The sequence below is a fragment of the Geotrypetes seraphini genome, chromosome 17 (assembly GCF_902459505.1).
Source record: "Geotrypetes seraphini chromosome 17, aGeoSer1.1, whole genome shotgun sequence".
NCBI classification, from domain to species: domain Eukaryota; kingdom Metazoa; phylum Chordata; class Amphibia; order Gymnophiona; family Dermophiidae; genus Geotrypetes; species Geotrypetes seraphini.
In genome coordinates, this window is record NC_047100.1 from 28,988,831 (window position 1) to 29,005,044 (window position 16,214).

Sequence of the window (16,214 nt, forward strand, 5' to 3'; positions counted from 1 at the left end):
TAAAATATGAGACGGTAACGGATAGCCAGACCTGGTGGACAGAAGTCACAAATACTGGAGCGCCGTGATGAAAATTGAATGGAAATATGGATACCCATTTATACTTTGGAGTAAAACTGCGATGCGAACACGTCATAGAAAAGAATAAATCATGCGTAAACTAAAAACCAAGAACAACATATTGTAACACCGAACTCAGAATTAATGAAATAACACACACACTAAAATAGAGCATATACGTACTTAAAATGATGGCTGCCTAGACTATATAGACCTAAACAGGGCAAAAGTAAACGTATGGGAAATGAACAGCTGATAATACAGAGTGTATCTTGAAAACATAAGCCGATAGTAGCTCAAAGACAAGCCGACCGGGTAGATGAAAAGTGAAACCTGGGAAAGATCTAAATTATTGTTCAAATGAGCTTCTATTAAAGCCAAAGAACAAAACCACAGCACTCGGGAAAGTAAAAAAGGGAGATGAAAATGGACTTACCGAAAAGGTCTCTGCACTGATGAGATAAAACTCGTACGCAGAATAAATGTGAACACGCGACAGCGGGGCTATGATATTTGATCCGTGGAAAGAGGCGCCAAAAAAGTGTCGGCGGTGGATTGAATGCACACTGATAGGGGGAGGGGCATCGGACTGTTAAAAAAAATGCTGCTTTAATTAATAAATAAATAAATGAAAATACTGGTGAAAAAAAACTACATAAAAAAACCAAAACCATGATCAAATGGTAGTGAAAGTAGCATAAGGCAGCCGTAGTACTGTTAGTGCCGGAAAAAAAGAAAGAATGAGGTGATAATTTGTAAAGTGCTGGCCCCTCACTGCACCGCTTGATAAAACTAAGGAGCGATGTGCCCACCCACGCTTTTTGGGCTTGCGCTAAATTTTAAACCTCTATTGCGATTTAGTAAAAGGGGACCATAGTGTCAAATACAGACAGCAGATATAAATTCAGACACATTTTGATCACTAAATTTCAAATCAAATCATTTTTCCTACCTTGTCTGGTGATTTCATGAGTGTCTGCTTGCACTTTCTTCCCTTCTTTCAGCCTGTATGCTTCCTCTCTTCCTGACCTCATTTCCCCTCCCCCCCCTGCAACTTTTTCTTCCTCTCTCCCTGCCCTCTCTTTCTTTCTTTCTCCCTGCCCTCCCCCAAGCCACTGCCACTGCCATCGGATAACAGGCCCCAAAGCCGCCGCCTCCTCCAACCACCCCAAGCTCTCCCTGCTTCTCTGCTTCGGGCCGACCAGCATTCCTCTCCCCGATGCCAATTCTGCCGTCGGAGAGGAAGTTCCGCTGGCCAGAACTTTCTCTCCCCGACGGCAGAATTGACGTCGGGAAAAGGAAGGCTGATCGGCCCAAGATCGACCTATTGGGAGAAATGCTGCCAGGTCCTGCTTTCGCGGAAACAGAAAGTAGGCAGGACCCGGCAGCAACAAGAACAAATGGTAAGCTTCACTGACCTGTCTCCCGCCTTAGCCCGAGAACGCATGCTTCGGGGCTCTAACGTGTGTGTCCCCCCCCCCCCCCCCCGGATATAACTTCCGGTTTCGGAGGGAAGAGAAGGGAAGCTGGCACGCACACGTTAGAGCCCCGGAGCATAAGTTCTCTAAGCCGTTTTTTTTTAATGTTGAGCAACGGAGGCAGCAGAATTCAGGAGGGATGATAGCTGGGCGGTCATCTAAATTACCCGGGCGGACCACCCGGCTAAAAGGCCATAGGGAGAAAACTACGCTTGCATGTGCCTACATAAACATCAGAACCAAACTGGACCGACCTGCTGACTTTGACCGCAGACTACAAAACCTTAAAAAAAAAAAAATACATAAAACCAATAGAACACAACCAAACAAGCTCTGAACTCCTCCTGCAATTACCAACTCCTCCTTAAGAACTTCTGAATATCTTAACAATATATTCTTCTTCTTATTATTATTATTATCATAACAACTCTTATGTAATCCACCTCGAACCGCAAGGTAAAGGCGGAATAGAAATCACTAATGTCATGTAATGTAATGGGAGCGCCAGTGCAAAACCACCACCGCCACGTTTACAGTCCTACTACATATGTTTCTGCTATAGTTTTGTGTTGACATATATATATATATATATATATATATATATATATATATATATATTTTTTTTTTTAAAGAGTCGAATATAGGCGGTACTTGCTTTTTTTGGGGGGGGGGGCGGGGGGAAGTGCGGGCCAGGGCCGTCTCAGACGCATTCTTCCTAAGGCCGCAGCTATGACACCTCTCCTCTATGCCCCACCCCCACTCGCTCCCCACACGTACCCCTTTGCCTTCCCCAGGTATGAGGTAGCTACTGGAGTACTGTGTGCAATTTTGGAGGCCGCATTACCGAAAAGATGTGCTGAGACTAGAGTCGGTCCAGAGAATGGCCACCCGGATGATTGCGGGTCTCAAGGATCTCCCGTACGAGGAAAGGCTGTATAAGTTACAGCTCTACTCACTCGAGGAACGCAGAGAGAGGGGAGACATGATTGAGACGTTCAAGTATCTCACGGGTCGCATCGAAGTGGAAGAAGATATCTTCTTTCTCAAGGGTCCCACGGCAATCAGAGGGCACCCGTGGAAAATCAGGGGAGGGAAACTGCACAGTGACACCAGGAAATTCTTTTTCACTGAAAGAGTGGTTGACCGCTGGAACAATCTTCCACTTCAGGTCACTGAGGCCAGCAGCGTGCCTGATTTTAAGGCCAAATGGGATAGACACGTGGGATCTATTCACTGAGTTAGGTGGGGAAGGGTCATTGCGGTGGGCAGACTAGATGGGCCGTGGCCCTTATCTGCCGTCTATTTCTATGTTTCTATGTTTACCCGTGTCGCCGCTCACCCTTACTGCACACCGCTGCGGTTCAGGGTACGGTAAGCGCCCTCAGGGAGGGAGTAGCTAGACCGGCGTTTCTGAACTCGATCCCGCTGGGGTTTTCGCGATATCCGCATTGAATTTGCAGACACTGCCTCCGTTCTATGCAAATTTCTTTCATGCATAATCGTTGCGGATATCTTGAAAACCCGACTGCAAGGGGGGGGGGAGGGGGGACACTCCGGGACCGAGTTGAGAAAACACTGTGCTAGACTGCCGGGGCTGATGCAGAAACATGTGGCTTGTTTAAAAAAAAAAAAAAAAAAAAATCACTTTACCTGTCGGTGCGCAAACCAGCCGCTGCTTATGAACTCACAGAAAGGGTGACATTCTACAATGAGCTGCGGGTCGGGCCGCATTTTTAACCAGAACAGGAGCCCGTGCGTCGGACCTCTCCTCCTCCTCTCCCCCCCCCCCCCCCGCCACCCTTATCCGGTAAACTCTAGGACCGCCCTGGCCAGCAAAGTTATGAGGTTAAAGTTTACTGAATAGCGCTTCGGCCATATCCTGAAGCTCCGCCACCGCAACACTCGCAGTCGGTTCGTAGACAACCCCGCGAAAGACAAAGGCGCGCGCCGAAGAAAATTACAGTTTTTAGGGGCTCCGACGGGGGGTTTTGTTGGGGAGCCCCCCCAGTTTACTTAATAGAGATGGCACCGGCGTTGTGGGGGGTTTGGGGGGTTGTAACCCTCCACATTTTACTGTAAACTTAACTTTTTCCCTAAAAACAGGGAAAAAGTGAAGTTTTCAGTAAAATGTGGGGGGTTACAACCCCCCACACCCCCCACAATGCGGTGCGATCTCTATTAAGTAAAGTGGGGGGGGGTCCCCCCCACACCCCCCCCCCCCCCGTCGGAGCTGTAAAAACTGTAATTTTCTGTGGCGCGCGCCTCCGCGCTGCGCTCAATTGTCTGCGCGCGCCTTTGTCCCGGCGCGCTTTTGACCTGACACCTTCGCAGTCTGTCCCGGTATCATCTGAATCGCCCGTGAGAATTAAGAACCCCTTCAATTTCAAGATGAAGCAAGAAAAATCTACTGATATTCCTCATTCGTTTCAAACGTAGCACAGCAGCGTACCTCCGTCTCACCCTCCTCCCAGTCCCCGACAGCCTCGTTACACCACCCCCAAAATACAAACAAAACCGGGAGGCTGACGAGAGCACAAACGCCGCAGAGGAGATGACATTCAAGATGCGGGCCTTTATTCAAAATACAGTTCAATAATTCGTACCAAGGAATACCTAGGACCCGATACGGGTCAAACTCTACGCAGATTGAACTGTATTTTTAATAAAGCCTGCATTAGAGAATGACACGGTGGCGGTTTACCCGCGGCCACCGCATTTTAGCCGCGGGTCACCCGCCGAAAACGGGGAAGAAAACTAGCAGTCGCTGCGGCGACGGGGACAAGGCCATTCACCGCCCGCGGGGCGGTGAATGGCCTTGTCTCCGCAGTGAGGTATCAAGGATCGCGCGGTCCCCGCAGCCACCGCCCGCCCGCCCGTAGCATTTAGCCAGCTCCCTCCCTCCACCTCACCTTAAATTTCGAGTTTTCCGGCTTCCTTTTTTCCGAGCCGCACGTGTTCAAAAATCCGTGCACGCGCGGCTGCGCGAGTCAATCAATCTTCTCCTCTGACGCAACCGGAAACAGGAAGTTGCAGGAGAGGATAAGTTTGATTGACTCGCGCAGCCGCGCGTGCACGGATTTTTGAACACGTGCGGCTCGGAAAAAAGGAAGCCGGAAAACTCGAAATTTAAGGTGAGGTGGAGGGAGGGAGCTGGCTAAATGCACGGCTTTTTGAACGCGTGCGGCTAGGGAAAAAGGAAGCCGGCAAACTCGGAACGAATATAAGGTGAGGTGGAGGGAGGGTGGGGGCTGCTGGACCATTCTTCTTTACTTTGCCATACTAATTCCATTCTATGTTAGGTGCCACGGACTCAGATTCGAGTCCTAGCGATGATGAGTTAAAGATCCCAAAAGATGCTGCGGGGACGGTGACGGGGCGGTGAATGGGATGGCAGTGGCGGTGACGGAGCGGTGAAAGGGATGGCAGTGACGGTGACGGGGCGGTGAATGGAATGGCGGTGACGGGGCGGTGCAGAGGATGGTGGGCCGGTGACGGGGCGTTGACGGGGACAGATTTTTTCCCCGTGTCATTCTCTAGCCTGCATCTTCAACGTCATCTCCTTTGAAAGGCAATGCACCGGCAACGCTACAAGTCCTGGGAGGTGCAGAACTTTGGCGAGATGCTTGGCAGCCCCAAAACACACGCCGTGACCTTGAACAGCAGTTCTAAGAGGCATCGAAGCTTTCCTTTCAGTGATCCCAAACTGTCTGATACTATTAAGGAAACTACAGTGCTCTGAGGCTCCACTGGGTGGCCCTCTTCCCTGAGACGCAACCTGGACATACTTACAAGATATAGGCGATGACTCCGATGGACCAGCAGTCCACAGCTTTACTGTAGGGCTTTTGCGCTAAAACTTCAGGTGCTGTAAGACGGGAGGGGAGGAGAAATAAGCGCATTATTAGTCTGTGTACCGATCCCAGACAAAACAGCACGGTTGTCTTGTTAATTCACTTTAAAGGTGAAAAAAAAAAAAAAAAAAAAAAAAAAAAAAGAGAGAGACGATTCCCTATTTTTGTCCAATAACAAAGAGGTTGGGATTTGACATACCACCTCTGTAGTAGTTACAAGCAAAGCAGTTTACATATTATCACCCTAATTCTATATATGGCGCTCAGAATTGTGCACGCAAATACGGGTATGCGGTGGCATAGTAAGATTGGGGGGGAGGCAGTTTGCCCTGAGCACCATCTTGGTGAGGGTGCTCTCTACGCGGCATCCTCCCTCTTCCTCTGGACCCATGCCTAGGAAGTGACATCAGAGGAAGAGCCGATGCTGGTGCGAGCAGCAGGTCGGAGGTCGATGCTCGTGCCTGAAACGTTAAAGAGGTGGGGTGGGGGGGGGGGGTCGCCACCGCCCCCGGCTGCCTCTAACCCTCACTACGCCAATACTGCTATGTACCCAGGGGGCAGCGGAGGATTAAATGACTTGCCCAAGGTCAAAAGGAGCAGTTTAGGCGCTGGGTTTTTTTATTCCCCTCCCACCCCTTAGTGCAATAAAAAAAGGTATCAACTTTTCTTTTTTTGTTGTTTTATTTCTATTTATTACTTTAACAGTCCTGTCATAACACACCCGCACCAGCAACTCTTCTTAGTGCATCCATTCATAGATCCAGAAAACATCCCTCTCCCCCCCCCCCCAGCATTGTGAGACAGTTCCCGCTGAGCTCTCGGTATGTCCTCGGTGTCATCTTTCTCCCCCACACCCCGAGCTTAAAAATTAAACCCTTTCCCGGTAGCGAGCTGTAAACCACAGCATGATATAGTCAGAAAGGTGTATAGAGAGCCCTTCTCCTTTCATCTGAGTCAAAGATGTAAACCGCAGCGCTGCGTGATCATTTCCCTGAGAGCGTAACTCTTGTGAACCGCTAGTCTGATGGGAGGGAAGTTACCAGCTCTTGTTAGAACTGATCAATGCGGTCCCTTCCCCCCAACCATCAGTACCACCACACACACAAACCAACTTCTTGTAACAACACAGTCCGTTGTACAGACCGGTCGAAAGATAGTACGTTATATTTTGAAAATTACCAACATATCCTGGAGTCCCGCATGCTGTTGACATCACGCTTCCAGAGCCTTCGATTTTTGATAATCCAAAATCACTGATCATGATGGTAGAGTCTTCATCTAGGCTATAATACAGCAGGTTCTCTGGCTGACGCCCCCACACGGTGATAGAAAGAAAGGGGGGGAAAAAAATGAATGTGTAAATAGCAAATCCCGGCCTCCTCTTCATGAAAAGCCACCGCCGGTCCAAACCTATTAAAGAGGGGACAAAGAGAATGGACACATGCCTATCTTAATTCTCAGTGTAGTTTAAGACCTATGCGCGCCCCCACCCTAAAGATTTTGAGTGTCTGGAAATATCTACTTACAAATTACAAAATCCGCCTGCTCTGTCTTCCCAGCTTCACTTTTTCATACCACTGCATTTCAATCCAAATGGAGGTGATCCGGTTCAGTTGAGGAGAAAGGGAAGGGAACAGACTGTACGAGCCACCGGTTACGGTAATTGCGGACGTAATTTTGGCAGTTAAGAACGATTAGCAAATTTCTTATCTGCGGTGGTGAAGGCGACGTTTTTGAAACTACGTAGTGTACGATAAGGAGAGGGGAGTAGTAGATCTCTTTTGTAAGCTCAAGAAATGGCAACCTCGCTTCGTTCTATTGTGATATGGAGGATGGACTACCTACCATAATGTGGTTTTTGCCCTGCTCTCCGGCATTCGGCTTTTCAACATTTGGGATTCGTGCAAACTATCGCCATGGGTGCCGCTAAGGGACAGCGGTCATTTAGGATTTCCTTTCCGTGTATTCGTCGCACTTTTAGCGGGAGATGCGGCCGGAACCTCACCTTTAAGTCTCGGTGGACAATACCCATATCGTGAAGATATTTCACCGCATCCAGAATCTGTCTGATGAGTTGGCTGGCATCTTTTTCCGTATAAAACCCCTTCTCCACAATGCGGTCAAAGAGCTCCCCTCCTGAGACCCTATCCGAGCACAAGAGAAGAAACAGCAAATGGAAGTGAGAGATCTTCTATATACAATGTCCCCCGTCACAGATCAAAAATAGTGAGACCGTAACAGTAGAGAAATCTAGAAACACCGCCCCAGAACGCTGGGAGACCGCAGCGTTATTAAAGGCATAAATCGTCCAAATTAATAGATCAAATCTTCAACCGCTTTGAGTAAATAGAAATGAAAAGAAATAGAATGCGAAAAAGGGGAAAAAGCCTCAGGGAAGGGTTCGGGACTCAAGTACAGACCTTATTGGTGTCTCCTCGTCGGCGTTAAAAAAACCCCAAAACTCGTCGCGTTTGACGTGCAAAAAAACTCAAATGCGTCTCAATTGACTTATAACCAAATTCGAACTTAACTCGATGTTTGTAGCCTTACTGGGTCAGACCGATGATCCGTCAAGCCCGTCCTCACTTTGGCCAATTCAGGTCACTAGTACACAATCGCAAAGAGCATCAAGTATATTAAAAGTAAGCCGAATTACAGATTGAAGTTCTACAAACATCGAGTTAAGTTAGAATTTGGTTATAAGTCAGTTAAGACGCATTTGAGTTTTGCGCGTTAAACGCGACAAGGGTTTTAATTTTTTTATCCCGACGAGGAGGCACCGATAAGGTTGTGTGAGGACAACTTGAGTCCCGAGCCGTGCTTTGAGGCTTTTTTCCCTTCTTCGCTATTTATATTCACACAAAGTGGTTGAAGATTTGATCTACTAATTTTGAAGATTGATGCCTTTCATTCTAATTAAATTGAAATTCATTTTGTTTGCGATTATATATCGAGTTTCACATTTCCTGTTTTTTTTTGGGGGGGGGGGGCGGAGATACCGCAGCATTTATCTCAGCCGAGCAATAGCCAAAAACCCATAAACCCCCCCACTGAAGGTAACAAGTAAAAGAGATTTCTCTTCAATTACTCATGAATTCTCCCTTACATTAAGGTCCTGTCAGAAAGCAGGCTGGACATCTTTGAATTCTTTTTTTTTTTTTAATTATTATTTCTTTATTCATTTTAAAGCCATGAATGAGTAAGTGCAAAATATAATACAATCGTATAACTCTATAAAAGCACTTAAATACATTTACAATTATAATTTATGACAAATAGATATATCACCCCCCTCCACACACACACACACACAATTATATTCGAAAAATACATTCCCACCCTTGACGTGTATGACCAAAGGGCATAATCGCCAATCGCTCTTTGCAAAATTTTGTCAATGGCTCCCAAATCTTCAGAAACTTCTTATAAAGTATGTCCCTGACGTATAGCCATATTTCATTCCATTTTAAAAACGTGACATAGAGACTCCCGCTGAAAGGTATAGTTCAGTCTTTCCCGGTTTTTCCAATTCCTTAAAAAAACCAAAACAAAACACAAAAAGCTGTATAGCAACCTCTGTTTATTATTGTCAGATGATTTTTGCCCCAAATAGCACAGTGTCCATATGTAAGTGCCAGTGGATTTTCCCATTAACTGATCCCAAATAGATCTCCAAAATTGAAGTATAAACATAACATAATACCGGATTTACATGCGGTTTACAAAAGCTTATCAAAAAGAAACAATGGAGAATGTTAGGTCAGAAATTTTGAGAAAAGGACGATCAAATCATAAATGATCTATAATGTCCCAGGGTCAAGATGACGACGGTTCCAACATCTATTAGACACGGAACTATCGAATTTCTGTAACCCAACTGGGGGTCCAAACCAAGTTTGTCTCGTAGATGCAGGTGCCATACATCTCATCCTCCGAGTCCAGATTCGTGGCCACTGAGACGCAGTAATCTGATCAATGGAAGCACAGGAATGGCAAACTACTATACTGATTTTTAAGACTTTTCCAATCGGGGAACCCCCCCCCCCCTCCCCTGAATGGCCTACTTCAACCGCAACCACCTATATAACTTTGAGACTCAAGCAGCTTTCCATCCAATATTACATCATCCAGCGTTTCCAGGTGACCTTAAACCCACCAATCTGAATCTTTTTTGGGGGGGGAGGGGGGTTTCAACCAAAGTGGACTGAGAAGTGGATTTATGAATTGGAATACTTCAAAAAAGGGAATTATGATGGCATGAGGAAACTGGTGGGAAAGAAACTCAATGGTAGCGAAAGGAAGATGGAGTCTGTAGAAAAAGCCTGGTCCCTACTCAAGGGCACGGTGCAAGAGGCACAGAACCTGTACATCCCCAGATTCAGGAAGGGGTGCAAAAAAAAACCGAACAAAAAACCCAGCGTGGATAACAACTGCAGTGAAAAAGGCGATAAGTGACAAGAAAACATCGTTCAAAAAATGGAAAAAGGACCAAACAAAGGACAACCAAATGGAACACAAAGAACACCAAAGGAAGTGTCACCGTGTGGTTAAAAAAGCTAAAAGGGAATATGAGGAGAGACTGGCGGGGGAAGCAACAAACTTCAAATCGTTCTTCAGATATGTGAAGGGGAAGCAACCGGCAAGGGAAGAAGTGGGGCCATTGGATGATGGAGACAAAAAAGGAGTGGTAAAAGAGGAAAAAGAGATAGCAGACAGGTTAAATAAGTTCTTCACGTCAGTCTTCACGAGGGAGGATACATCCAATATTCCGGAACCGGAGGACATCGTAAATGGGGATCGGGATGAAAAGCTGGTCCAACTAGAGGTAAGCCAAGAGGATGTCCTCAGGCAGATAGACAGACTAAAGAGCGACAAATCGCCAGGTCCGGACGGCATTCACCCAAGGGTACTAAAGGAACTAAGGAACGTAATAGCAGAGCCACTTCGCCAAATATGTAACCTATCCTTAAAGACTGGAGAGATCCCGGAGGATTGGAAAATTGCAAATGTCACGCCCATCTTCAAGAAGGGTTCAAGGGGGGACCCAGGGAACTACAGGCCGGTGAGCTTGACCTCGGTCCCGGGAAAAATGATGGAAGCACTGATTAAGGACAGTATCTGTGAACACATAGAAAACAATGGACAGCTAAAGACGAGCCAGCACGGCTTCTGCAAGGGTAGGTCATGCCTCACAAACTTATTGTACTTCTTTGAGGGAGTAAATAGACAGGTGGATAAAGGAGAATCCATTGACATCATTTACCTTGACTTTCAAAAAGCCTTTGACAAGGTACCGCACGAAAGATTGCTTAAAAAACTGTGGAGACACGGGGTGCAAGGGGAGGTCCACCGATGGATCAAAAACTGGCTGGCAGACAGGAAACAGAGGGTTGGAGTGAAGGGCCATTACTCAGACTGGCATGGGGTCACGAGCGGAGTTCCGCAGGGGTCGGTGCTGGGACCGCTCCTGTTCAATATATTTATTAATGACCTGGAGGCGGGAACAAATTGCGAAGTTATTAAATTTGCGGATGACACCAAACTCTACCGCAGGGTTGAAACCATGGAAGACTGCGAAGATCTGCAAAGGGACCTAACGACGCTAGAAGAATGGGCCAAAAAATGGCAAATGAACTTTAATGTAGGGAAATGCAAGGTCATGCATGTAGGGAAAAAGAACCCGATGTACAGCTACAAAATGGGAGGATCACTGCTAGGGGTAAGTAACCTTGAAAGAGACCTGGGAGTGATGGTGCACACGTCTTTAAAGGCGTCGGCACAGTGCGCCACAGCCTCAAGAAAAGCAAACAAAATGTTGGGTATCATTAAGAAGGGTATCACGACCAGGACAAAGGGGGTCATCCTGCCACTGTATCGTGCAATGGTGCGACCGCATCTGGAGTACTGTGTCCAATATTGGTCGCCGTACCTCAAAAAAGACATGGCGGTACTTGAGGGAGTCCAGAGAAGAGCAACTAAACTGATAAGAGGTATGGAAAACCTCTCATATACTGACAGACTGAAAAAGCTGGGGCTGTTCTCCCTGGAAAAGCGGAGACTTAGAGGAGACATGATAGAAACCTTCAAGATCCTGAAGGGTATAGAAAAAGTAGACAGGGACAGATTTTTCAGATTACGGGGAACCACAAGTACAAGGGGGCACTCGGAAAAATTAAAAGGAGACAGGTTTAAAACAAATGCCAGAAAGTTCTTTTTCACCCAGAGGGTGGTGGACACATGGAACGCGCTCCCGGAGGCTGTGATAGGCCGGAGCACGTTACAAGGCTTCAAAGAAGGTTTGGATAGGTTCCTAGAGGATAAAGGAATTGAAGGGTACAGATAAGAATAGCGGTAGGTTATAGGGATAGTCTGGGACCATTGCTCAGGCAATGGGCCTGATGGGCCGCCGCGGGAGCGGACCGCTGGGCGAGATGGACCTCTGGTCTGCCTCAGCGGAGGCAACTTCTTATGTTCTTATGTTCTTAATAGTATTACATTTTAAAGTCTTCCAAGTGTCCATTAAAATTCTATTGTCCTTATACAACTTAGGCATCTTGATTCTCAAAACGTGACGCAATCTCAATGGCGACAGGAGTCGTCATTCGGCACAGTTACTTACCGTAACGGGTGTTATCCCGGGACAAGCAGGCAGATATTCTCACTGATGGGTGATGTCACTTCAACAACTTATGCGCGCCAGTGCCTTCCCGCCCGACGTAGGCGCGTGGTCCCTCCGTTAAGATAAGCCAGCTAAGGAGCCAACCCGGGGAAAGTGGGTGGGTTGTGAGAATAACACCTGTTTCGGTAAGTAGTTTCAAGTTTTATTAGGATTTTATATACCGCCTATCAAGGTTATCTAAGCGGTTTTACAATCAGGTACTCAAGCATTTTCCCTCTCTGTCCCGGTGGGCTCACAATCTATCTAACGTACCTGGGGCTATGGAGGATTAAGTGACTTGCCCAGAGTCACAAGGAGAAGCACGGGGTTTGAACCCAAAACCCCAGGGTGCTGAGGCTGTAGCTTCAACCACTGCGCCACACACTCCTTTATCCCGGGACAAGCAGGCAGCATATTCTCTCACTGATGGGTGACCTCCAAGCTAAGAGAGATGGGATGGAGGGGGAGAGAGAGTTGCCCAAAGAAAATACAATGGAAAACATAACGGCCAAAGTGCCCATTCCGTCTGGAGAGAGAGAGAGAAAACAAAAAAAAAAAACCCAAACAAACTCCCAGAAGTGAAGGAATGAACTGAGGACGAGGTGGCGGCTGTACAGAGTTCCCCAGTAATGTAACTATCAGGAAAACAACAACAAAAGTTGCCCGAACTCAAACTTAGGGACTGGGGCATGATATTCCCGTGCCAGGCCAGTCCGAGGAAAGGAGAACGAGAGGGAGGCAATTGGCCAAATGAAAATCGTTCCCATGAATATAAACCGAGTTGAATCAAAAGAAAGGGTTGGGATAAAATCACTGTGGCTCTGACCCGAGTAACGAGGAGGAGGAGAAAAAAAAACCAACCCGCTTATAGGACAAAACATATAAAGCCGGGATCCTTGTAGGAAAACCCAAGTTTTTGCAGGAAACGACGCAGACAGAAGAAATGACTGAGCGAAATGAAAATAGTATAAGATACAGTGGACGTGAACACAGAAGCGCCGCGGCTTGATGAAAGACTGATAAGGAGGAAGCTGCTAGCAGGGCATGAAACTCACCGATTCCCCCTTTCCCCCCCTCCCCCGGAAGAGGTGAGAGACAGAAAGAAGGAAAAACCATTTTCCAGGTAATAAACTCAAGTGGAGCTGATCGACAACCAGGAAAGAACCACAGGACGACAGAAGAAGGAATGAGGTGCGGTTACACATATGAAAAACCCCTGTCAAGATACTGGGAACCAGAGAAGAAATTAGAAAGAAGGCGCTCCTCGACAGATCAAGGGGGGGAAAAAAAGAATGCAATAGCATTAAAAAGAAATCTGAGAGCTAAAGACTCGAGACTAGAAGCAAAGAAAGAAGAAGAAAAAAAAAATACCACCGGTTAAGAAGGTGGAAACAGGCAGAGAAAAAGACACCAGGAAAGAAAATGAAACCCCTTTTGACATCAACAAGAGCGAGTGGCTGGTGTCCTGGCAGAAATCAACAAACGGGCTGAGAAAGATGTCAATGAAACGGACGCAGCCCAAAGAAAAAAAAAACAAACCAATGAAGACTGGAAGAAATCAAAGATTCCTGAGTCGGAGTGAACCGATCAGGAAAATGAGAAGAAGAAAGGGCGCCCTAAAATTTTTGAGTGGACGAAGAAGGGAGAACCCATGTTGATGGTGGTAACAGCTCTCGCCAGCTTGATGAAAAAGTGAAGGGAACGCATATACAAATATGCTCGCCCAATCCAGGAGAAAAACAACTGTTGAAATTGGCTGCTAGCAAATTCAGCTCCCCCTGAAAAGCAGCAAGAGAAGATGACCAGTCACCTCCGAAGTCACAAAAACAGGGCCTCCTGACGTAACAGGCCGTGCAAAGAAGGAGGACTTGAGGACAGAGTAGATGATGAAAATCATCAGGTCCTAAAATATCATGGGGGGGAAAGAAAAAAAAAAAAATCTGACGCCTTGACCCCTGAGGCTGTAGAATGCCCATAGACAGAAAATAGACGCATCAAGCGTGAAGACCGTGAAAGGAGGTAACAAATAGAAAAGGGAAACCTCCGTAGACACTAGAGGAGATCAAAGATATACAAGCTTTGAGAGACAAGCCCTCCTCGCCTGGTACCACTGGAAAACAAAAGATCATTGAGGAGTACAAGAATGTAGTCTGACTCGTGGCATAACAGAAACAGGAGAATGCCTGCTGTTCAAAAGAAACAACATGTGGACAATTAAAACAATCTGAAAAAACATCTGAACTGTCTCTCAGGAAATGGAAAAACAAGAAGGCCCTGTAATCGAATAGATGTGGCTGGCACAAGTAGACACCGCCCTACCGAATCTTGGAGGAAACAAACCAAAACTGGTAAGGAGAACGGTTGAAGAACGCAGTTCGAAAGCCGTATAAATTGGAGCCTGTAGCGGCTGCCGTGAGGTCTGAGTTCCGGAAGAAAGACCAGTAAACGAAGAGAACCCTGCAAGGAGAAAACACAGGAAGATCCCACGTAGACGCTCAAAAGAAAACAGGGTGAAAAGATTTAAGTGGATAAAGCCTATCTATACACGTGAAGAGAACTCGGAGAGGCTAGGCTCGTAGGAGTACATGAAAACTAATAAGACAGCCGCCGTGAAAGTGAAAACTGCTACACACATAGGGCCAGAGAAACACACTAGGTCCATAATGGAGAGGAAACGGGTTCCAGCACAGCCCCAGGAACACCTCCCCAAAGCAGACTTATGGAATAACCTGTCCTGTGAAGTAATGATTAAAAAGAGACACTCCGATCCGCAAAAACAGGTACTGAAATTGAAAAGCGGCTACACGGAATGTGTACATTAAAATAACAGAAGGATGTCGCGTGGAGGAAGATTGGGCAGGATAAACCAGCCCAGGACAAGAGCCATGCAGAGGGGAGAAAATAAAATGGCCATCCATAAGGCCAAACCGACAGCGGTAAAGAAAAATGAAAAATTTTTTTAAACAGCCGTCGAAACGCGACTTCTTAGCTCCGCGGATATTAAGAAACCGAGGGACCGCGCGCCTACGACGGGCGGAAGGCGCTCACGCATGCGTGGCGTCAAGAACTTTTCAAGTTCTTGAAGTGTCTGTGCCGGGGCTCCGTCGGTGACGTCACCCATCAGTGAGAATACGCTGCCTGGGATAACAACCTTAACCAGTCTGGAATCAGATTTTCCATGAGCTCAGCGACGCATTATATACCTATAAAAATTTGGAACCTTTACCCCCCCCCCCCCTCAATTGGCTTTTGTAAGAATACTAAAGCAATTCTTGCTCTTTTCCCCAGCCGAAAAAAACCCCCCACCGGTAACGTACCCATTTGGTAACAAACCACAGGCAAAAATCATCATTTTCACCGTCTGAACTCTTCCCCCCACCGAGACGGCTTCCTTTCAATCAAATCTGGTCAACGTTTCAGGATTCCTTTCCTCAAATGAAGCAAAATGTCATCTGCATAAGGAAGAATACCCCGGATCTCCTTTGCCTGTTGACTAGCTAATAACAAGGGTTCCAAAACAATATCAAACAGCAAAGGAGATAACAGACATCTTGTCTAACTCCCCTCTCCGGACAGACGTCAACTCTACAAGGTTTGAATCATTTGTATAAATCCCGAACCAATCCACTGCTTGATACCGAGAAGGCTGGATCATCTGTGGCTTTTTGTTAAATTTTAACATGTGAAAAGCCAGCCTGGTGTTACCTGAAGAATGTCTTTGGGGCATAAGGGAGAGGAGCCTTGGCCGAGCGCAAAGCCAATAACTTAGCCAAAAGTTTACCATCTACAATTATCAAAGAAATAGGCCTGTCATTCGAAACCGAGCCCTGCGGCACCCCACTGGTGACGCTCTTCCAGTCCGAGTATTGTCCATTTACCCCCACTCTCTGTTTCCTATGCTCCAGCCAGTTTTTAATCCACGTGAGTATTTCACCCTCAATTCTTTTTCACTGAAAGGGTGGATGATCGCTGGAATGGTCTTCCACTTCAGGTGATTGAGGCCAGCAGCGTGCCTGATTTTAAGGCCAAATGGGATCGACACGTGGGATCTATTCACAGGGTAAAGGCAGGGGAGGGTCATTAGGGTGGGCAGACTGGATGGGCCGTGGCCCTTATCTGCCGTCTATTTCTATGTTTCTATGTAATTCCATGGCTTGCAATTTTCCG

General features: G+C 46.8%; 1 protein-coding gene across 2 annotated transcripts in view; it reads right to left on the minus strand.

Moving 5' to 3' along the window:
• Positions 1–16,214, minus strand: part of CAMK1 (calcium/calmodulin dependent protein kinase I) — a 204,796-nt gene that overhangs the window by 51,570 nt on the left and 137,012 nt on the right. For both annotated transcript variants that reach the window (XM_033926333.1, XM_033926334.1), the window contains exons 5-7: positions 7,395–7,533; positions 6,569–6,695; positions 5,328–5,403 (exon numbers count right to left, since the gene is read on the minus strand). In XM_033926333.1, the coding sequence (XP_033782224.1) occupies positions 5,328–5,403; positions 6,569–6,695; positions 7,395–7,533 (342 nt within the window). The remainder of the gene's footprint in view (positions 1–5,327; positions 5,404–6,568; positions 6,696–7,394; positions 7,534–16,214) is intronic.